Source organism: Aquarana catesbeiana, linkage group LG01, assembly GCF_042186555.1.
Source record: "Aquarana catesbeiana isolate 2022-GZ linkage group LG01, ASM4218655v1, whole genome shotgun sequence".
Lineage (NCBI taxonomy): Eukaryota > Metazoa > Chordata > Amphibia > Anura > Ranidae > Aquarana > Aquarana catesbeiana.
The window spans coordinates 315,176,999-315,201,691 of NC_133324.1; the positions used below are offsets into that span (position 1 = coordinate 315,176,999).

General features: G+C 42.2%; 1 protein-coding gene across 2 annotated transcripts in view; it reads left to right on the top strand.

Moving 5' to 3' along the window:
- Window positions 1–24,319, top strand: part of TRPV4 (transient receptor potential cation channel subfamily V member 4) — a 159,176-nt gene extending 134,857 nt beyond the window's left edge. For both annotated transcript variants that reach the window (XM_073629684.1, XM_073629693.1), the window contains exons 15-16: window positions 12,072–12,193; window positions 19,520–24,319. In XM_073629684.1, the coding sequence (XP_073485785.1) occupies window positions 12,072–12,193; window positions 19,520–19,680 (283 nt within the window). In that variant the 3' untranslated portion in view covers window positions 19,681–24,319. The remainder of the gene's footprint in view (window positions 1–12,071; window positions 12,194–19,519) is intronic.
- The last annotated feature ends 374 nt before the right edge of the window (window positions 24,320–24,693 follow it).

Here is a 24,693-nt window from a genome sequence, read left to right on the forward strand (position 1 = left end):
GCAGAAGTAGATAATTTGTGCATATGGTGCAAGGATAGTGATCTACAGTTAAATGTTAGTAAAACTAAGGAGATGATCATAGACTTTAGAAGGAAGAGAGTTGGGGCAGATATTTCAGTGGGTAAAGATGGACAGGAGGTCAAGATGGTGAGTAGTTTTACGTTTTTGGGAACAGAAATACTGGTTGCTTTCTATAGAGGTGGAATAAAGAATATTATGACATGTCATGTCACCCTCTGGCAGGGCATGTGCACGGCCTAGGATATTAGTGTAGTGCAGAGGGTAATGAAGACTGCGCAAAATGGTACAGTTATATATGATATGCCTTTGTAGGGCACACAATATTTCAACAACCCTTTCACTGCCAGGTCCGTATGGCGTACAGACCTACAGCACTGCTTCCAACTGACCAGCCCCCCTCGACCATGGCGAGGCCTGTTTTGAGTGGAACCTGTCCTGTTAAACCGCTGTATGATCTTGACCACCATGCTGCAGCTCAGTTTCAGGGTCTTGGCAATCTTCTTATAGCCTAGGACATCTTTATGTAGAGCAACAATTCTTTTTTTCAAATCCTCAGAGTTCTTTGCCATTAGGTGCCATGTTGAACTTCCAGTAACCAGTATGAGAGAGTGAGAGCGATAACGCCAAATTTAACGTACCTGCTCCCCATTCACACCTGAGACCTTGTAACACTATCGAGTCACATGACACTGGGGAGGGAAAATGGCTAATTGGGCCCAATTAAGACATTTTCACTTAGGGGTGTACTCACTTTTGTTGCCAGTGGTTTAGACATTAATGGCTGTGTGTCATTTTGAGGGGGCATCAAATTTACACTGTTATACAAGCTGTACACTCACTACTTTACATTGTAGCAAAGTGTAATTTGTTCAGTGTTGTCACATTAAAAAACGATATAATAAAATATTTACAAAAATGTGAGGGGTGTATTCACTTTTGTGAGATACTGTATATGAAGGAAGAGAAAAATATAAAAAGAGACTGAAACTCAACCTTAATATATAATGTATCCCTAAATAGATGTACAGTGGATATAACAAGGCTACACACCCCTGTTAAAATGTCAGGTTTTTGTGATGTAAAAAAATGAGACAAAGATAAATCATTTCAGAACTTTTTCCACCTTTTAATGTGACCTATAAACTGAACAAATCAGTTAAACAGCAAATTGAAATCTTTTAGGTGCCGAGAAGTAAAAAATAAAATAAAAAAAATATGGTTGCCTAAGTGTGCACACCATTAACCACCTCATTATAGTGCACTTACACCCCCTTCCTGCCCAGACCAATTTTCAGCTTTCAGTACTCTCATACTTTGACAATTACTCAGTCATGCAACACTACCCATATAAAATTTGCATCCTTTTTTTCACACAAATAGCTTTCTTTTGGTGGCATTTAATGTCTAGTGGGTTTTTTATTTTTTGTGCTATAAATAAAAAAGACCATAAATTTTGTGAAAAAAAATACCTTTTTCTTTGTTTCTGTCATAAAATTTTGCAAATTAGTAATTTTACACAGCCTGGCCACATACAGAGGCCCAACATCCAAGTAGCACCATCAGGCGTTCTAGGAGCATAAATGACATATATAATTTCCTGGCAACCTATCACTTTTGAAGGCCCTTCATATTTCTAACACATAGCATGTACATACCAAGAATTACAATCCAAAATAAATTTTATTGCGGAAAGGGTAAAAATAAATAAATAAATAAAAGCCTTACCTGTGCTTTTAGTAGTATCCACAGAGGAGAGCACTGGTCCAGGCAGCAGGCAGGGATGTGCTTAGCGACAGCAATAGTAATTATCCAGGCAGCAGGCAGGAATATTGTTTATAGTCAGCACAAGGATATTGTCAGCACAGCACAATCCATAGAAATTGTCCAGGCACAGACAGCTAGCACAGCCATAATATTAGTCCTGGTACACTGTTACCTGCAGACACTCATTATTGTACTGCTCCCCAGCCCTTCATAAACATACTGCCTCTTGCTACAGCTAATTATTTGCACAGTCCAGGTAGCAGTGTGGTCAGTTCATGCGGCAGGCAAAGGCATGATGGCAGTAAGTCAGCAGCAGGCTGAGGGCCGCAATGAGGTAAGACCTGTGCACAGGGGTAGAGGCTTCGACCCACCCAAATCTCTATGAAGCCTCCGGAATCCAGACCCTAATCCGGCGTTGGGGCATATAGTATATTCTGTGCAGGATTTTGAATTGGATTAACTTGTCCTTAGTTGCAACTAATGACTGAAGCTGGTAATCTCACATGTCCTCCCAATCTTCGTTGTCCAGTTCCTGCAACTCCGCCCGCCACAGGTCACGCAACCCATCCAATCCAACCTGAATGGATGGCAGCAGTGCTCAGTATATTTGAGATAGTGGCTTTGTGAGTTCAGCATCGTTAGTAGAGTTTCGAGGTTGTCATGCTCCATCCAGAGCTGGACCGATTTAAATTGTGAGTCAAAGGCATGACGGTGCTGCAGGAACCTGAGTAAGAAAGAATTCTGAAGTTGGAATCTTGTTTTACAGTCTGTCAACCCAGGACCATCGCAGATACCCTTCAAGTATTTGATGCCCCTGCCGGCCCATAGTCCGGGGTCTTGTACAGTGAAATTCCCTCAGCCTGTGATTACACCAGAGCGGTGTACTAGGGGACCATATGGCTTTCACCAGGTTAGGTTTTATTACCACCGTGTGCCAAGCCCTGATGAGCGCTTTCATAGCCTGTGTTAGAAGTATCGGAGAACCCCCCAGCCCCCTATAAAGGGCGTTATGAAGGGCCTCATAAGATCCCAAATGTGCCGCCTCTAGGACTACTGACGCACTGGTATCGTTCGAGACCAGCCAATTGTGGGCATGAGTGAGCATAGCTGCCAAGTAATACGTGTGGAAGTTGGGGCAGGCAAGTCCCCCTTGCATACAGGGCCTGCATAGAATTCTCCTACTAAATCTGGCTGGATGTGATTTCCACAAGAAGGAAGCTACTAGGGAATCTAGTTGATGGAAGAGGGTTTTCAGGTATCCAGACCGGGAAATGCCTTAAAATATACAATAAAACTGGAAGCAGTTTCATTTTAATTAAATTAATTTTTCCTATAAGTGTTAATGGGAGATTTGACCAGGCCTTTAACTTAGATTTACACCACTGCAGCACAGGGGGCAAATTAAGTTTACTGAAATCCTGAGTGTTGGGAGAGATATTGATCCCTAAGTATCCAATAGTACTAGCCCATTGAAGAGGTAAATTAGGATTACTCAGCTGCTTCGCCCCTAGATATATGGGAAGAATGAGGAACTTGCTCCAGTTGGTGTGGAGGCCAGAAAGAGTTGCAAAGCGATTCATGATTTGGAGCACTGTGGAAAGTGAAGGGCCAGGGTCTTGCAAAAAGAGGATTAGATCATCAGCGTATAGTGCTAGTTTCTCAACTATTAAGCCAACCCGGATCCCAGACACCTCATCTGACTTCCGCAGGTCCTCCACGAAAGGCTCCATCACCAGGACAAATGGTGCAGGGGAGAGAGGACACCCCTGCCTCGTCCCCCCCTAATTGGGAAGGAGGCAAAAGTTTGCCGTTCAATTTAATGTAGGCCATTGTAGAGTAAAATGTTGTAACACGTAATTCTGCCCTTCCTTGGAGAGATAGCAGCTGACACAGAAAATTAGATAAATGCAATACAAAGGAATATAAAAAGTGTAGCGCTAGTGGAAAGCCATGATGTGACACAGATTTCAAATAAAGGATACTGAACCCAAATAATCACCACTAAAGATTGAAAAAAACATATGTAAAAAATATTGAACACTATAACTAATGATGACTGTCCCAAAGAAATAATTGTTCAAAATGTGATTCAAAATTCCATATGTAATGAAAATGTGTTCATAATTTCATGTGAAGATCACAACGGTGAGCAGAGTATGTGACTGGAGTGAGAAGTACCACCACCGAAAATTGGGAGGCTTACCAGAACGTTTGAACCCACAAGAGCATATGTTCTGTGGGTCAAACAGGCTTGTGTTGTGTATACAACCGATAAAACTAGACACTGGAACCCTCTGATGGCTCAAACAGGGACATCCGGCTATCCTCAAGATGATGGATGGCTGAACAGATGTATCTCAAAAGGGTAGGAGACCGGATATCCGTGGATGTGGTAGACCAAATTAAAAAGAGGACAGAAAGGTCCACATAATTCCGTTTGGATAAACAAGAAATTTAATGAAGTTGGAAAACTTACATTCAGCAGGATAAAAACAGCGCTTATTCTAAAAACAAATGGCGGCAATGGAGTCCTTCTGACGTGTTTCGTCTCCTTAGACATTGTCTGGGGTGATCCTCCACTGCAGCCTTCCAGATATTTATAGATAATGTGTCCCCATACATGAGCGCCAAGTCCCCATTGTGTTTCCAATGATGATACCGATACTAAACCGGATGTATCAGTATTTTCGGTGGTGGTATTTCTCACTCCAGTCACATACTCTGCTCACCGTTGTGATCTTCACATGAAATTATGAACACATTTTCATTACATATGGAATTTTGAATCACATTTTGAACAATTATTTTTTTGGAACAGTCATCATTAGTTATAGTGTTCAATATTTTTTGCATATGTTTTTTTCAATCTTTAGTGGTGATTATTTGGGTTCAGTACCCTTTATTTGAAATCTGTGTCACATCACGGCTTTCCACTAGCGCTACACTTTTTATATGACTTGTAGAGTAAACCTATTAATTTCCGGAAGGTTGGGCCAAAGCCGAAACCCTCAAGAACCTGCATCATATATGACCATCGAACTGTGTTGAAGGCCTTCTCTATGTTTAGGGCTACCAAGACCTGAGAGATGTTCTCCTCGGCTGAGAGCTGGAGATGGGTGAAGACTCGTCTAAGATTTATGTCTGTAGATTTGCCCGGCTTGAAACCGGTCTGGTCTATATTGACAAGGGATGGTAACGCCTGCATAATCCTATTGGCTAGCACCTTTGGTAAGTATCTTAAGGTCGTTGAGTTAGTCTGGGGACTAGTAGAGTCGCGTGGGTGTTATACCATTCCCTGGGTAGTCCATCCGGACTCAGGGATTTGTTGTTGGGTAAGGAGTGGAATGCATTTTCTATCTCTTGGCGCATTAAGGGCTTATCTAGTTTGTCCCTGTCCTCAGAAAGAGAAGGTAAGGTGATTCCCCCCAATTTCTCAAGTATAGCTTCAACCGGGGTAGAGTTCGGATCATATAATTTGCTATAGAAAAGATGAAATGCCCTCAGAATACCCTCAGGGTCTGTATAGAGCTGCAAGATTCTGGCCAAAATGAGAATCACAATGTTTTTGCTTAGCATAAATAGATCACGATTCTCGCGACGTAAAATCTTTCACATTATACCAAAAAATTGGGCTAACTTTACAGGTTAGTTTTTTTTTTAATTCATTAAAGTGTAATTTTTTCCCGGAAAATTGCATTTGAATGACTGCTGCGCAAATACAGTGTGACATAAAATATTGCAACAACCAACATTTTATTCTCTAGGGTCTCTACTAAAAAAAAAATATATATATATATATATATATATATATATATATATATATATATATATATATATATATATATATATATATATATTATAATGTTTGAGGGTTCCAAGTAATTTTCTAAAAAAAAAAAATGATTTTAACCTGAAACCAACAAAGGTCAGAAAGGTTTAGTCTTTAAGCGGTTAAACTTCCCTCATTTACACACCAAAGTGTATTCCTTTGATCTAAAGGACAAATCGTTACAATGTTTATACTTAAGTTCCACTGCTAAAGAATGTTGTGATTCTTGGCAGACTGCCTGTTTTTTTTTTTTTCCTTTCTTTTGACAGCCGTCAGCTTCAGCAGAGCAGAGAGAATTCTCTGCATAGAAAGAATTGAGAAATACTTTGTCAAGATCGCAAGGGGGTAAAAAAAACACGATAACTAATCTTAACGATAAAACGTGCAGCTCTAGGTCTGTACGTTGACCACCCATGGAGATCTGGATCCTAGAAATTTACTGTTTGAAGTGAGGGTTCTGCCACCAGGTTGGCCAATAGTTTACTATTCTTGTCTCCTGACTCTAAGTTTGGCAACAAACTTCCGCTTCTCAGATTGCACCAGCGAGGTGTAATGGAGTTTCAAAGCTCACCTCGCTTGGGCTATGGAGGAATAGTTTTGAGTTGTGGGATTGGAGTTCTTCACAGCGTCATTTTTTCCTCTTGTTCCGATTAAGCGGTCTGTGTTGCAAAGCCAGATCTCACAGCCTTAATGGCAGAGACATACTCCCCTCGGCATGAGCCTTGCTTGCCTTCCAAACCACTTCAAGGGCAGATGAACCCTCGTTAAGCGTCCAGTATTCTGTAAGCTTGGGTACCACCACCTCCTGAATTTGAGGATTGTCTATCCAATGTGACGCCAGCCTCCAGCATCCCGGCTCACGGGAGGCACCAAGGGTCAAGCATAACTCCAGTGGAGAGTGGTCCAAAAGGCCTGCCGGAAGGTAGGAGGCCACCCCAACGTGTGAGAGCATTGAAGCAGACCCAAACAACAAATCTATGCGTGATCCCAATTTATGTGTAGCTGAGATATGCGCATAAGTCCTCGATGCCTCCACCGCAAAAAGACTATTGAAGACCAAGAGTGTCTGCCCATAGTACCAGTTCAGGGTGGGCAAATCTAAGAGGGTTAGAAGTGTCTTTAGGATGGCGTTAAAATCCCCCCCGACTATAATTTTGTGGACCTGGAGGGGGGGGGGGGTGAGTTTTGTAAAAATGGTATACAGGACGGTGGGATCAAACGGAGGAGGGATATACACATTAACCATCGCCCGGCATAGAGCATACATTTCAAGAATTAAAATGACATAACGTCCCCCCAGGATCAAGAAAAACCTGTTCCACTGAGCAAGGTAGTGACTTGCTCAGTAGAATGGTCACCCCCCTCGGATAGGAGGAGTATGTGGCATGAAACCCCAGTTTAACCCATGCCCTCTTAAGGGTTGGGATCTTGCTGCCTACGTTGTAAGTTTCTTGCAGAAACAGAACATGAGGTTTATGAGACTGCAGAAACTTAAACAGAGATCTTTTCACTTTCTCGTTCAGACCTCTGATATTCTAAGAGATCAACTTCACATCCATACCCATTTAAGAAAAAAAAAAGTAGTAACATTAGGAGCATTGAAGGCCCATACCTAACCATGTCCCACCCAGAGGCCAGGGGCAGAGGTAGTCCAGATGTTGCCGTCCAGGTATTCTGAGGGGGAGAAGAAAAACAAAAAAGGAAAAACCCACAAAGTCCAGCAATAAAAACAGTGTAAGAAACCTGGGTATACTTGGTAACCGATTAAAGGTATATAACTCCCTACTGTACTGCCTGACATAACTCCAACTGTCGCCAAAGCAGTTTCAATCCCGAAACTCGATAGTAGAAGACTCCTACTTGAGGCTCAGAGTTTCAGGGAGATTCTCAGCTCGTGTTCAACCTATAACCGTAGGCGAGATTGGGGGGACCTGTATCCCATCACGGTAAAAGGGATCAAGCAATAATTTCTCCAGGTAGATGGAGAGCACCAGGTCTTCCACTTCTTGGAAAGCAAACTGTGGGGGTTAAATGTGGATCATGTGTCGAGGTACTTTTGAGGTGGCTGTGGTGTTTACATAAAAATTTAGTAGGATACAGCAGGCAAGGATGTGGGAGATCCGTGCATCAGGTAACTTTGTGGGAAGAGGCCTTCAGTGCAAGGTAATCAGCCAGTCGTCAGCATCCGCTGGGTAGAGATGGGCCGAACACCCCCCTGTTTGGTTCCCATCCAGAACATGCGAACAGGCAAAAAATATGTGCGAACACCGTTAAAGTCTATAGGACACAAACATGAAAAATCAAAAGTGCTAATTTTAAAGGTTAATATGCAAGTTATTGTCATAAAAAGTGTTTGGGGACCTGGGTCCTGCCCCAGGGGACGTTTTAAAAATGGCCGTTTTTTTCGGGAGCAGTGATTTTAATATTGCTTAAAGTGAAACAATAAAAATGAAATATTCCTTTAAATTTCGTACCTGGGGGGGTGTCTATAGTATGCCTGTAAAGTAGCGAATGTTTCCCGTGTTTATAACAGTCCGAGAGCAAAATGACATTTCTAAAGGAAAAAAAGTCATTGTCATTTAAAAGTGCTAGCGCTAGTGCCGGCTATTAATGAATTGTCGGTCCCGACAATACACATAAAAGTCATTGAAATTTGTTTTAAAAATGTGTGGGGGTCCCCCAAAATTCCATTACCAGGCCCTTCAGGTATGGATATTAAGGGGAACTCCGCGCCAACATTTTTTAAAAAATGGCGTGGGGTTCCCCCCCAAAATCCAAACCAGACCCTGCAGGTCTGGTATGGATTTTAAGGGGAACTCCGCACCAAGATTTAAAGAAAAAATGGCGAGGAAAAAACCACGCCAAACCCTTATCCGAGTACGCAACCTGGCAGGCCGCAGTAAAAAGGGGGGGGGACGAGAGAGCGCCCCCCCTCCTGAACCGTACCAGGCCACATTCCCTCAACATGGGAAGGATGTCCCCATGTTGATGGAGACAAGGGCCTCATCCCCACAACCCTTGCCCGGTGATTGTGGGGGTCTGCGAGTGGGGGGCTTATTGGAATCTGGAAGCTCCCTTTAACAAAGGGGACACCCAGATCCCGCCCCCCCCATGTGAAATTGGTAAGGGGTACATTGTACCTCTACCATTTCGCAAAAAGAAAGTGTCAAAATGTTAAAAAAAAACCACAGGAGACGGCTTGGGACAAGTCCTTTTATTAAAAATAAAAAAATAAAAAAGATTCCAGCTATGTAATCCAATAAATCCATGCTCCTATTCCAGCGATGTAATCCAATTCTCGATCTCCAGTGATGAATGATCTCCAGCGAGGAACGCGCACAGGATCCTGCCTCCACCAGAGGCACCCAGCCAATGACGCAGTGCTAGTGCCGGCTGTTAATGAATTGTGACTTTTTTTTCCTTTAGAAATTTATTTTGCTCTCGGACTGTTATAAACACGGGAAACATGCGCTACTTTACAGGCATACTATAGACACCCCCCAGGTACGAAATTTAAAGGAATATTTCACTTTTATTGTTTCACTTTAAGCATTATTAAAATCGCTACTCCCGAAAAAACAGCCGTTTTTAAAACCTTCTTTTGCATTGATACATGTCCCCTGTGGCAGGACGACCCGGGTCCCCAAACACATTTTATGACAATAACTTGCATATTAACCTTTAAAATTGGCACTTTAGATTTCTCCCGTAGACTTTTAAAGGGCGTTCCGCGGCTTTTCGAACTTGCCACGAACACCCCAAATTGTTGGCTGTTAGGCGAACAGCCAATGTTCGAGTCAAACTCGCGTTCGACTCGAACAGATAGCCCATCCTTACCGCTGGGTTGTCGCAGAACCGGATTGCTCCATCATGCTGGACTCGCAGGAGGCTGGGGTAAAGCATGCTGTATTTTATGTTCTTATCTCTGAGTCGTCTGCGAACATCATTGAAGGTTTTTCTCTTCCGCTGCACGTCAGCCGAAAAGTCAGGGAAAAGAACAGAGGTGTTTCCATAATTAAGTGTGGGATGTTTGCGGGCTTCAGAGAGAATTTTCTGGGAACCTTCCCAGAAAAGGCCTGGGAAGGTTCCCCCGGGATGGCCGTGGGCACCCGATGGACCCTGTTAACCACGTAGGTAGGAGGGACATCCATAAGGCCTAGGGGATTTTTACTCCTCTGCGAATTCAGCTGGGTGATCCCCTTCCTCTTTCACAGGCACTCTGATATTGTTGCGCCTGAGTTGGTTTTCAGCATCGCCTGATTTTGCGACGAGGGATTGTACTGTGCATTGCAACTCGGCAATGGAGGAGGCATGGGTGGCTGTAAGATCTTCTGTGGCTGATACTCTGGACTCAGTTTCAGTCATTCTCCCCCTTATTTTGTTGAGGTAATTCCGTATAAGGTTGCACTCCTCAGCAAGATGGTCGATGCGCACCAGCAGCGAGGTCCTACTCTGCTCGATCGCAGAAAGGATCGTGGATGTACGGTCTTGCGGTAGCGGGGCTGACTCCATCACTGGAACCTCACAGGACCCATCTCCAATTCCACTAACAAGGCCCGGAGTCGTCTGACCAGTATGGGATCTGACTGCGGTGGAGGGGGCTGTTTCTGCCGGGGCGGTGAGCTGATCCTAGCGGCTTTGAAATTCTTCTTCTCCTCCTTTTTGGAGGAAGGGGACATCTGAAAAGTCTCCAAAGGGGACCCCATACAGAGGAAAGGCGCTCATGCCCAAATCAGTATCCAGGAGGCAGCAGGGGGTGGCCCAAATTAGCAGCAGGTATTGAGCCCTGGAAGAGCACAATCCGGTTAGGCAGGCAGTGGTCACCAGTAGCCCCCCACTGTTCAGCAAACACCCAGGCAGAGGCAGTTCAGTAAGGATGGTAGGCTGGGAGTATCAGATTAGGGAAGGCCCAAAGCAGGGGGACAAAGGCAGAAGGATGGCAGAGACACCAGGCCCCTGGACACCCCAACCGGCCCACACAGGCAGTCTCCGCTGGACAGCACACCAGACAATGGCAGGGAGGTGGATGGGTGATGAGGCAGGTGGGGGCAACAAGATCTGCGCTCTCGAGTACAGGCCAGGCCGGCCTTGGCGCACTCCCACGGGGTAGCGGTCCAGGAAACGGCGGTGTTTGGCAGGCTCCACTAGGCCGCCGTGAGCGTTTTCAGTGGCCCAGCAGACTACCGACCACGGGCAGAATCTTCACTCAATAGCAGCTCAGGACTCAGCAGGGGACAGAGGAACAGGTAGGCAGGTTGGCTGGTCTTTTTCGGGTGATTAGATGCACAGATGCAGGCTACCCGGAGCTCCTCTCAAACACGTCCACCGCCACTAACATCTGGAGCTGCCCCCCCCCCCCCCCCCCCCGAACTATGGTCTTTTAAATGAATGGAGGAGATAAGGGGGGAGGCATGGGAGCAAGGCTGGAAGCCTGACTGGTTTTGCCGGTCACGCCGGTTGCTTCAGAGGCAAATGTCACCAATGCTTCATTTATGTGATTTAGTTCACGCAGACTATGTTCTCTACTGGGATATATATTTCTTAATATTCGGATCTGCATAATCTTGTCCTTTTTTGAAGGGGGGGGGGGGGGGGGGGTCTGCTTACATGTTTTCCCTGCAGCTGCTATGGTTGGATTTTTAACAATTGGTCAATTAGGATTCTACTAGCTAGACGGTGGGTCATTGTATGTTCAAGGTTATAGGTGTTTAATAAAGTTATTTTTCTTTAATCATTACATGTGTCAAGCTATTTGCTGTGTCTCTCACACATACATCTACCTATACATTAGACCTTTATATATCGAGGTTGAGCTTCAGTTTGGTGTATAATTATAACAAGAACATTAAGAGCTCATTTATTTATTAAGAGAAATGAATGTATTCCGATGAGCCTAGTTTACATCACTGCAGTGCTTTGATGTGCTTTTAAAAAAAAGTACAGCATGCTGCATTCTTCTGCACTGGATTGTACCAAAAGTACATAAATGCACGCGAACGTAATGCAAGCAGGCATGAATATGTGCAAACACATGTAAATACAGCTTAGAAAAAAATCAAAAATGCACTGCAAACACACTGAAAGTGCACACAAATGCACTTACAGAAATGCACAGTGAACGCAGAGATTGTGGTGTGCCCTAATGAGCCCTAAAGTGTTCCTAGAGGGGCAAAAACTAATGCTAGTGATCTACATACTGTGTAAAAAGTTGCAACGTTTGTCCTATTTAAATGTAAATTAGATGAACACTAATAATAAGTATGTATACAAAGCTTGAAGTTTCAGTATTTTTCTTTTGTGCAATTGACTTCATTCTGTTTGGAATTGGTGAAATATTGCTCAGGAACACCGCTGTTTAGCGGTAGGCTTCTTCTTTTTTTTTCTTTGTACATTTTTATCCCAAAAAAAAAAAAAAAAGTTTTGTTTTTTTTTGTTACATGGATTTTACTTCTTACAGGGTGGATGAAGTGAACTGGTCCCACTGGAATCAGAATCTTGGCATTATTAATGAGGATCCCGGAAAGTACGATGCCTTTCAGTATTATGGCTTTTCCCAAACAATGCGACAGCTACGAAGAGGTAAGCCTCAGATTAAAAAGAGAAAAACTTTTATATATGCATATCTGCATCGATAATTTTAAAAGGTGTGCAAAACCAATATCTCTGTAGTTGTTTTGTTTTTGTTTTTTACACACATATTTTTGTATTGATCACTACAGAGATGTTGGTTTTGCACACCTTTTAGATTAATTATTTTTGTTATACCTTTGTGTTCAAAATATAGGTTGCTGCATTACCTCCTTTTTGCACTAAGCGCACAATTTCTTCTGTGTTTTATATCTGTATGTGTGTATGTATAATTAATAAAAAATAAAATGGATTCTTTAATGTAGGACCAATGTTTTAAGTGTGGTGCAGGCTAAAAATGCATACACAAGCTGATCCTATACGTATACACTTAAATCCCACCCTCTGATATATAAGCTGAATACATTTATGAACTCTGGTTGGGGTAGGGGTGAGATTTAGGGATATTTGTATAGGTTCATCTTCTATAGGAATTGTAGCCCTGAAAAAGATGAGCGGTGTTCCACAGAAATACATGTCATACAATAAAGAATTTGTACCTTAACTACTTCCCGCCCAGCCTATGATGACTGGGAAGTGGTTCAGTTATCCTGACTGGGCGTCCTATGATGTCCAGCAGGATAACAAGCCAGCACGTGGCGATCGGTGGTGTGGTGTGTCAGTCTGACACCCACCATCTCTGATCATGGTAAAAAGCCTCTGACGTAGGCTCTTTACCACGTGATCAGCTGATCAGTGTAAATAGGAAGAGCCGTTTATCGGCGTTTCCTCCTCTCGCACTGACAGACCTGTGTAGAGTAGAGCCGATCGGCTGCTGTCCTGACAGGGAGGACCCTATCAAGACAGTGCACCCCCCAGCCCCCTGCCCCCTGCCCCCCCCCCCCCCGAGAATGCCCACCCAGGACCACCAAAGATGCCAATCTGTGCCCATCAGTGCCTCCTGATCAGTGCTGCACATAAGTGCCTCATCATCAGTGCAGCCTCATCAGTGAAGGAGAAAACTTGCTTACAAAGTTTTGTAACAGAAACAAAGGAATTTTTTTTCAAAATTTTATTTTTTTATTTTTTTATTTATTATTTTATTTGTAGCGCAAAAAATAAAAACCCCAGAAGTGATCAAATGCCACCAAAAGAAAGCTCTATTTGTGGGAAAAAAATATAAAAATTTTGTCTGGGTACAGTGTTGCATGACTGCGCAATTGTCATTTAAAATGCAACAGAGCTGAAAGCTGAAAATTGGTCTGGGCAGGAAGGGAGGAAAGTGCCCAGCAGTTGAAGTAGTTAAAGCGGGGGTCCACCTATCTATCGTTTTTTTTTTTGAGTTCATTCACAAACTTTTCTTCTCAGCATGTAATATGTCCACCTGTGTCAGATTTCGTGGGAAAGAATAACTTATATTATTCACTGCAGGCGGTTTCCATCTTCATTGTGGGCATTTGAAGCCCACAAGCATTTATTTCCTGGATGTGGTGAATGCTGTGCTCCCAGCATTCACCGCTCGTTCCCGCACATGCTCAGTGGCATCCTGGGAAGCCTGAGACTAGCTCCCAGGAGTCTGGGAGAGGCTAGAAACACGTCTACTCCCACGGGAGGAGAACCAGGAAGTGCAAAGAAGAATAGAAAAATAAAAGGTAATTACGGCGCTTTAAATTTTTTTAAACGGCATGTCAGCATCTAGGCAAGGAAGAGAATACATACAGATATTGTTCAAAATTTGGGTGGAACTCCGCTTTAAATAACATCCTCATATATTAATTTCCAAAAAAGGGTCAGTTTGTTGCCTTTGCCACACTCCCATCGTGTGTGTGTGTATATGTATGTATATGTATGTATATGTGTGTATATGTATGTGTATATATATATATATATATATATATATATATATATATATATATATATATATATATATACATACACACACATAAATGACCATCTGAATTCCCTCTCATGCACTCAGCAAGGTCGTTAGTTTATTAGCTTATGCTGGCAGCATACTTGATGGATTAGTTCCATGGCAAATAACATGTTTTTATCACAGGACTAAATGATCCATCAAATATTTGACTGTTAGCAGTAAGGTTTGCTGAAAAAAGGGACAGATTATTTATATCTGTAGCATGTTTAATAGATGATTCCTTCGAGGCCAAAACCGATTTCACAGCAGTAACACATTTTAAAACCATCTTGTAAATGCTGCTTTGCTTAAGGAGAATATACTATAGTATCTTTGTATATAGTAAAAAAAACATTATTCCTTTTTCTTGAAAGCTTACATTTAACAGTTTAGCTAAGATTTCTTTAGCAGAAATAGAAGCACAATTTAAGCACAAAGGGTAGATTCAGAAGATGTGTACTTTATAACTTTTTTTTTTGACAGGATATTTATTATTTTTGTAAGTGCTTAACCAGTGTTTTTAGTGTGAAACCAATGCCTTTACAGTTTGAGTAAAGTTTATCTATCAAAATAATTAAGTTGTTTGTATATTTTTGTGACCATTTATGTTAAGAAATATTTTATTTATAATCTTTAAATTCCAAGACTTAGTTTTTGAAATCATTTGCAGTTCCTCTACTGGCAGCCAAACAGAGCAGAAAGGAATTTTCTGTGTGCAACAGCTCCTGTGAGGTAGAACAATGACCGGAATACACTGGGAGTTGCCTGCAGCTTAAAAAATTGCTTTCAGGACCTTTTGTCCATAGCTCGCATCTCTGAATGCCATCTACTTGGCCAAACTTGGGAAAATTGGGAAAACAGAAGCTTGATACTGAAAAGCCCAGGAAGCGTTCACCGATCTTGTCAAGTGTGCCATACTTGTTTGTAACCTCCCCCCTTTTTGCTGGGGGAGGGGGAAGCGAGCACCTGGTTTTGACAAGTACCTGCTCCCACTTCTATTCAGATCACCGCGGTGATCTGTGCAGAAGTTTGCCCCCCCCCACTCCTTCCCCTGCGGCTTTCTGAGACACATCACATGTCCCAGAAGACTGCAGGACTGTTCACAAATTACATTGTGGCTCGCGCATGCACAGTAGGAAACTGGCTTCACTAACCTAATATGCCGGCGACTGCACACAAAGCAAATTGGAGAATCTGCTCGGGTGAGGAAATCGCTGGATCCCAGGACTGGTAAGTGTCCTTATATTAAAGTCAACAGCTACAGTATTTTTAGCTGCTGAATTTTAGTTTTTTGGGGGGAGACTGCAGCTCCTCTTTAAGCTGGTAGGTCTGAAAAATAACTTGTCTGAGCCACTGAGAAATGGTGGAACACGTAGCAGGCTGTCCTTTACGAAGACCTTTAGGAAGATGTAGCTGAGAGGTATGTACACACATACAGCTCTAGCCTCATTCAAATAATAAAAGGATATCTCCTTAAGCCCTGTACACACAGGCTAGAATGCTGGGTGACATTGGGCGGTTCAATAGAAAGCGGCCGACTTTCGACCATTGTGTATGGGATCCAGTCCAACAGAACCCAATGGGGTGGCTTCTGTCAGACGAGCATACTGTAAAACCAGCAGCCAATGGCTGAGAGCGCTGACTGGAGTGTTCTGGCGGAGTGGAGGGCCCGTCCCCCTGTCAGAACACAACAGCTCATTGAGGGAGATCTCTGTACTAATGTTGGATCGTTAGTACAGCAGCTCCGACCGAAGCTGACAGGTTTTGTTTTTTTTTTCCCTTCAACCCAACTCAAGGTGTGTACCAGGCTTTAAGATGAATCAGCAGGACAGAAATGGAAGAACAATGTCCTGATTAGGGTGGAAAGTAGTGACCACCTCTAGGAAGCTCTTGTGAAGGATAAGAATAGGTACTTTGCATACAAATCGGCCAACTCAGATACTCGCCTATCAGAGGTGATAAGTAATGTGGAAAGCTACCTCATGAGTTTGAGCAGATTAAGGGATATCTGTGACTTGGTTCAAAAGGTTGAATGAACCATGTTGATATCCCACAGAATCATTGGAAGGTGTACAGGTGGAACCGTGTCGGTAACACCTTGTACAGCAGCCTTCACTGGGGAATGAGAGGTAAGTGGGCTTTGAAACAGGATTGAGAGAGCAGAAATTTTTCCCTTGATGGTAGTTAAGGCCAAATGCTGATTTAGGCCTGATTGGAGCAGGTCAGATCTGTCCCATGGAATATATTTGGGGATTATATTTTCTGGCAACACACTGGTGAAAGGACTGAGTTCAGTCATTTCTAGGACCATAGAAATGACTGAGTCAAAAAGACCCATATCAAGAGCCAACTAGATGTTCATAGAGCCTGGACAGTCTGGCTGACATTGCCTTACAAAATTTGTGCGGTTATCTCAGTAGGAGTTTGTATAGATAGGCCACTACAGGAATGCCCTGTGAGCATGCAAGGTGCAGTAGAAAGAAGGGCAGCAAACTTTGCTTTGAGATCCTGGATGGGATGGATGCCCCCTATTGGCTTTGGGATCAGTGAACAGGTTTGAGTAAAAACTTTGAAACCTTTCTGCTAGAGGAACAGTGGCAGTGCCTCCTTGACATAGGAGGTCTGCAAAGGCAGCATTGACATTTGTCAGTGTTTGTGAAGAGGTTGCCAGATTTGACAGTAGGATGTGGGATGAAGACAGAGACAAACTCTATCATGTAGCCCCTAGACACAATATATTTTTTACCCAAGCATCAGAAAGCCTGTTGGTACAAGTATCCGCAAAGACTAATAGATGTCCCCCCTCTACTTTGGAAAGTGCAAAGAACTTGAAGGGAGTACTTGGGAGCCTAGCATTTACAACAGATTTTTGGCTGGGCTTGAAGGCCTGGTATAAACAAAAGGAACACTTCTTGGCTTCAGAGGGTTTTGCCAGTTGGAGTCCTTGGTATTTTTTTTGTGATAAAAAAATACTTTGCCTGCCAGTGGCTTTTTTGACAACGTGTCGAGGGACACCTCAGATGTTCTCCGCTGAAGGGCATGCAGAGCAATCACTTTTTATATTGTTGTTGTGGAGATCAGTGTTTTGTTTTTTTTTCTCTCCTCTATCTATCCATAGTAATAGAAAGGAGACTCATTTGGAAATGAGACCGACCATGTATAAAACCCTTCAACCCCTGTCCCTGGACAGAATGAAGAAAGGATCTAGCGAAGACTGAGAGGAGTGTGTGGATCCAGTCATGAAACAAAGATCAAGTTATTGGCGTCAAGTCCTCTTTGAAGAGTGCTGCAGTCCACTCTAGAGCTGTTAGAGGATTGTGAGCTGGAAAGGCCCACAGGACTGCTTCTTTTATACTTAGTATCTGACATACTGTGGAACAATTAAGGCAAAGTAATACACAGCACAAGCACCCAGGGTGTTTACACATAACAACAGAGCAGGAGGTTATTTGGCCAAAGGTAACTGAGTCACTATGAGGAGGCAGTGAGGACAACTTGGAATATACACTATATTATGAAAAGTATTGGGATGGCCTGCCTTTACATGCACATGAACTTTAATTGCATCCCAGTCTTAGTCCGTAGGGTTCAATATTGAGTTGGCCCACTTTTTGCAGCTATAACAGCTTCAACTCTTCTGAGAAGGCTGTCTACAAGGTTTAGGAGTGTGTCTATGGGAATGTTTGACCATTCTTCCAGAAGTGCATTTGTGAGGTCAGGCACTGATGTTGGACGAGAAGACCTGTCTCTCAGTATCCGCTCTAATTCAACCCAAAGGTGTTCTATCGGGGTAGGGTCAGGACTCTGTGCAGGCCAGTCAAGTTCCTCCATTCCAAACTCGCTCCTCCATGTCTTTATGGTCTTTGCTTTACTCACTGGTCCAAATCATCTGGTGGAGGGGGGATTGTGGTGTGGGGTTGTTTTTCAGGGCTTGGGCTTGGCCCCTTAGTTCCAGTGAAGGGAACTCTTAAGGTGTCGGCATACCAAGACATTTTGGCCAATTTCATGCTCCCAACTTTGTGGGAACAGTTTGGGGATGGCCCCTTCCTGTTCCACTGTTCCAACATGACTGCGCACCAGTGCACAAACAAGGTCCATAAAGACATGGATGAGCGAGTTTGGGATGGAGGAATTTGTTACACCCGTGTTTAGGATTTAGATCATCAGGTTACCTCTGAACTAAAGAACACCTCAGGTGCTTTAAGAGGAGAGAGGAAGGTGCTCAGATGTGGAATGGACAGGGCTGATAATACTTTATGAATTTTAGTACAGCAAAGGAAGAATGCATTGGATGTTGGGAGCTCACTGAATTTCTGGAAGAATTTTTTTTTTAATTATCAAGCATACTTACAAAATGCTTTTAATAATATGTTCAACAGACCAAAGGGGAGCAAAAATTTAGCATTAGGGTTAACATCCACTATAAGTTCGTTTTTTCCTCTATTTTCTTTCCTTATTTTCTCCTTTTATTCTCTGTATGGTTTCTCTTACACTTCCGCATTTTTTTTTTAAAGTGGAACTTTACTCTCTCAGTCAACATTGACTATTTTAATCTTTATGCTGCTATCATTAGTTAATGGATAGGAATGTATATTATATTTGTTTTTTTAAACCTTTTTTGTTTTACATTTCTTCAGTTACTTCCTGGTTTTAATGCCTAGGCAAATTATGTCATACTTTCCAGGAGTCTTCAGTAGGGGAGGAGGGGCTTTCTCACCTAAGCACATCCTCACCTTCTTGCATGCCTGAGCTAAGAGCAGGTGGATTCCAGGAAATTAATGCTACATGAATCATCTGCTCATATTCAAGATGGCCATGGCCAGAAATGCTAGGGGGTGTTTTTCAAGGTGATTTCTCAACAAAATAAAGCATGGAGACATGGATGGATGAGTTTGCTTTGAATATTAAAGATTAATTAAATGGCATTTTTGGTTTGTGGTGCTTGGATATATTGGAGTTCCACTTTAAAAACACAAAGCTCTCTCTTTTTTTTTTTTTTTCAATGAAAGTAATAAACAGTGTTCAATTTGATGCTCTTGCTTGACGTTTTCTACTATACCATGTCTACTATTGTTAGGCTCCAAGGTCCCTTTCACCCTAAGCTGGATACACACACATTTTCCGCCCAGCTCCTTCACCTTTTATAAGAAAAGATCTCAGGCGGGAGGTGGCCGACAGGGCTACCTACTAAGTGAATTCTGGATGTTTTTTCAGGAACTGGCGAAAATTTGTATGTTGTGTACCCATCTTTAGGGAAGAGAGTACTTCTCGCATAGTGAACTATGTGCTGAAAATCAATCTGGAGAGGTGGGAGGTTAAAGACATTTTAGTGCCTGGCAGTTCTAAACCTGTGTACGGCCAACATGACTATATACAGTGATTTGTTTCCATTAAGCTAATGCTAATGTATTTAATTCTTGCAGATCGCTGGTCTGTTGTAGTACCTCGAGTGGTAGAATTAAACAAGGCACCCCACCATCCTGATGATGTTGTGGTTCCTCTGGATCATATCCACCATAGCAACTCAAACTACCAAAGGCAAAATTACCCCCAGAACTGGAAGAAAGATGAAACTCATATCTAATGGGGACCATCAAAACACCTTCATGATCGCAGACACCTACATCATATTGAAATTGGAGGTCTATTCATCTATGCTGCTAACCAGTGTCTGGGACATTGCATATTTGCACAGTTGCTTGTCTAATGGCTGAATCAGCTAACCAAGTTTTGGCTGTAAACAGATATGTTTTTTAATGTTTTTTTTTTTTTTTTTTAAGATGTTTTTATATAAACTATTAGAACATGTTTTTAACTTTAAAAGGTTATTATGATTCCAATACTGCATATGCAGCCCCGAGGGACCCTATAAGGTTTTTAGAGCTCCCTACTTCCTAAATAAAATGTTTTTTTAATGTTTCAATTGGTATATTTCCTAGATAGGTCTTATCCGAGCCAACTGTTCCTGCAGGTCCCACTCAGTCCTTCTCCAGTCTTATGCATGATGAACGTCCAGGCCTGTGAGCCACTGTGAGGACAATGCCATGAGGTAGTCACCTGCCGCACTTAGGACCCCCATCTGTCACTCTTTGGTGAAATCACTGCGTGTGCATAAGCATTGGCATCACCAGGAAGAAGACCTTTTTTAGATTCAAAAGGCCAACTTCTTCAGCATGAGTCTTGAGCAGCAGAGCAGGTGTCGGGCTGTGTTCTGGTCTAACACACTCCACAGCAAATGAGCCATCACAATTTTACTTAAAGCTGAGTTCCACCCAAAAGGGGAAGCTTTGCTTGTTTGCTTAGCCCCCCCCCGCTGCCACATTTGGCACCTTTTGGGGGGTAGCGAGTACCTATTTTTGACAGGTACCCATCCCCACTTCTGGGTGACCTTTGTTGCGGTGAGGTCCCCAGAAAGTTCGGCCCCCTCCTCCTTCCCGGCTGCCGGGCCATTCACAAAGCGCAGCACGCTTCGCGCATGCGCAGTAGGGAAATGGCTGTGAATGGCAACAGCGGCACCCGAGAGCCGATCGCAGGACCCCTGGAACGGTAAGTGTCCTAATATTAAGTCAGCAGCTACAGTATTTGTAGCTGCTGACTTTTAATTTTTTGGTGAGGGGGGGAGGCTAGAGCTCTGCTTTAATTGTATTAGGAAGGTCATAAGAGTCTTTAAATATTATGGGGATATTGAACATCATTACTTAGCTTTTTACTTTATAGTCTGTTACCTTAATTTCCCCCTATTATACAAAATCGGGGTATGACTATATATGTATGTATAAAATTGCATTTATGCTTGTATAATACGTTGATGATAAATGAGTTAATGAAACATTGATAATAAATGAGTTCTTAATGATATTATTGTTAGCTGCTCATTTATTATTAATCATTTAGTAAATATTCATGCCCCGGCTTTGTCAAAAGTTTTTATTACAACCATGCACTTTTATTATTGATATTTGCATTGCTGTGACACAGAGCTGTACAGAGAACACTGAACCAATTATGTTTAGTTCTAAGGAGAGCAATCCCTATGACAATCACACGATATTACGACTTATATTTTTTCATAAGTCTGAAATATTCCACAGTTCATGTTAAAGGGAACATAGAGCCTTATACATCAGGCCATGATTGGCATTAATAACACCTCAGAGTCATGTGATTGGACTAAAAACAATTTCATGAACACTGTTTGTGCAGTGATGTTTCTAAACACTACCATATATCCCCTAGACAAGAAATTATTGGGCTACTGGCTACAATGTATTTGGTTGACCACTAAAAATGTAGAGTAGTGAGCACTGGGTAGCTGGCCCTCTTTTTTTTATCATACTTGCGTGCCAGGATGCCAGATGAAGAAGCCTAATGCTGCTTTGGATCTTGCTTGCACATCTGACTGACCTTTTGGGCTTCCTTTTTACTAACCTCATTGTTTAGTACCAGATTTGGGTGGAGGCCAACTAATCTAGGCTGTAAGGCCCGGTTAATGCTGATGCGACAATCGCTGCGACTTTGGAGCTCTTGTCACATCAGAAGTCGCACCCTATTCAGGGCAATGGAACCGTTCTAATCGGTGTGACTTGCGTCGCTCCAACTTAGCAAAAGGTTCCTGCACTACTTTTGGTACAAATTGCATTGACTTCTGTTAAAGAAGTCGCATGCAAGTCGTGCTGAAAATGCGATGGGATCCGACTTTGAAGTCGTGGGCAGTGTGAACCTGGGCTAACAGAAGACATTCTTATTTAAGGTTACATTATGTAACCGTATCACCTGATATATCCAGGATCTTCGGACTCCAGCCCACTCTTCTCAGGCCCTGTTCACACTTGTCTGTTTTTAATGTAGTGAACTGCATTTCAAGTGGAAATACAATGGCTTTCTATGTGGCTTGCACACACTTTTCTAGAGGCTGACTACAGAGAATGCATCCAGCGCCTTGAGGCGATTCAGTTCGCATTTGCAGCGCTTTACAAATCATTCATTACATTCACAAATGCACTGCAGATTAGTGTGTTTTAACCACTCCAATACCAGGCCAATTCTGACACTTCTCTTGTATATGTAAAAATCAGTTTTTTGATTTGTTTTTTTTTTGCTAAAAAAAAAATTACTTTGACCACCCAAACATAAGATAGATAAATAGATTAAAAAAAAAAAAAAATATATATATATATATATATATATATATATATATATATATATATATATATATATAATATTTTTTTTTATTTAATAAAAATTTCAGCAGAGGCCCTTGAGAATAAAATGGAGATCCTTGTAATTTTTTATGTCTCACGGTATTTACCCAGCGATTTTTTTTTTTTTTTTCTTTATACACAAAAAATACACTTTAATGAATTAAAAAACAAAACGCAATATACTGAACAACCAAAATGTATGTAAAATTTGAAAGATGTTATGCGGAGTAAATAGCTACCCAGCATGTCATGCTTTAAACTAGCGCATGCTTATGGAATTGCGCCAAACTACGTTACCAAAAAATTCTGTAGGCGGCACTTACATTTTTTTTTTTTTTACAGGTTACCATTTTAGAGTTGCAGAGGAGGTGGTGGGAACACTGTTTACATATATGGGCGTGACCTACATATGCATTCATCACTGCGTGTGAGCACGGGGGGGGAGATGAAGGCACATTCAATTTTCTTTAAATTATTTTATTACATTTTTTTTATTTTTAAACTATCATTTTAAACAAAGTTTCTTGATGACTTTTATTGCTACTGCAAGAAATATAAACATCCCTTGTGATAATACAGCATGACAGGTCCTCTTTATGGAGAGATTTTGGGATCCATAAGACCTCACATATCTCCTGTACAATGGAAAACATTAGGTAAAAAAAAAAAAAGATCTAAAGCTTTTTAAAAAAAAAAAATGGCATTGTTTACATGGGACTGGAACCGGAAGTGACATGAAGTTGCGCCGGCTCAGCTAGACTATAACGTTTAGCTGAGGCCATCTTTCCTCAGCTAATTACTGTTGGCAACTGCCGGATTGGGTCCCGGGCTCACCGATTACTCAGGTAAGCCAGAGAACCACCAGAAAGCGACAGGAGGGGGGTGACCGCTCCCTCTGGTTTTAAAAGTGATCCAGCGGCTAATCGGTCTCTCGGATCACGTTTAGCAGTTAGAAAATGGCTGGCTGAAAAAAAAAACAATACCATGGTTATGGCATATTGCTGCAGCCATAACCACTTTTAAACTCTAATGGGTTTACTTCCTCTTTGTTTCCCTGCAAAGGTAAAGCATAATGGGCTACTATGCATCGCATAGTAGCCCATTATGTGTCACTTAACTGACATAGGAGCCTGCGATGTCACCGCTGTCCCCTTTTCCAGGAAGCGTCCATCTTCTTTCCGGGTATCGCGGCTCTGGTGCTGTGATTGGCCGGAGCCGCGATGTCACTCCCGCGCATGCGCGCTGGTGCCGCCACTAACTGCATGATCGCCCTTAGAAACTGCATGCTCAGTGCGCCTGCGCGCCGTTGACATCGGCGCCTGTCTTTTGGAAATATCTCCTAAACCGTATAGGTTTAGGAGATATTTCTTGCACCTGCAGGTAAGCCTTAATCTAGGCTTACCTGTAGGTAAAAGTGGTCCGTAAGGGTTTACAACCACTTTAATATGGCCACTATTTAAGTGGTTAATATATAGGGCATGCTGCATTTACCTGCAATAAGCAGGGCCATTGAAATTAAAGGTAAACCTTTCCCATGAAAAAATTTATACCGATGAGGTCAGGCTGAAGGAGTTAACTGGAAGAGATGTAGAGAACTGGGATGAAGAACAATTTCTGTAAAGAGATGTGATCTCAATAATGATACTTGATTTGGATGTGTTGGTGCAGAGGTAATCACAGGAAGTAACAGCATGGTGCTATTGCTACCAGCAAGGCATAGCTAGAGGCAGTAGGGTAGTTAATGGTAGTTGTGGCAAGAAACAGAAGACACGGGGTGCATAGTTTACTTTGTAAAGTCCAATTTGTGGAGCAACAATGATGAGTGTTAAAGTGGGGTCGAACCTTTGTACAGTGACCATGTACAATTGGTTCCCTCCAGTGGTACTGTAATACAATAAAGACTATTCTATGGGAGAAAATACTTCTTATATTTTATATATGATGTGTTTTAGGTATATTTTAAAATGTTGAATATTTTATGTACCAAGCAACAGAGACCAAAATAAAAACACATACAAAAGCCTTTGTAGCATATAGATGAACGTTTTTGCTGAAATAACATTTTGACTATCCTTTTCTCTGTTGGTATGACAAATTGAATGTTGCATGATTCTTTTTATTCAGTTATGCAAAATTGAATGGAATTGTCCTGCTAAATGTCAGACATCATCTTTTCCATGCCTCAGTTTCCCCAAAGCACTTGTCGAAATGTACGTATCCAGCTCAAACTTGCCAAACTATACAAATACTATACAAATATGATTCTGGTGTTTCAAAAAGTATTCCATATACCTATACAGTATATACAATCAAAGTGACGGGCTGGTTATTGAAATTAAGCTAACATTTTTTAATAAACACAACCCTCTTATCTAGCTGGAAGTTACAGTATCAAC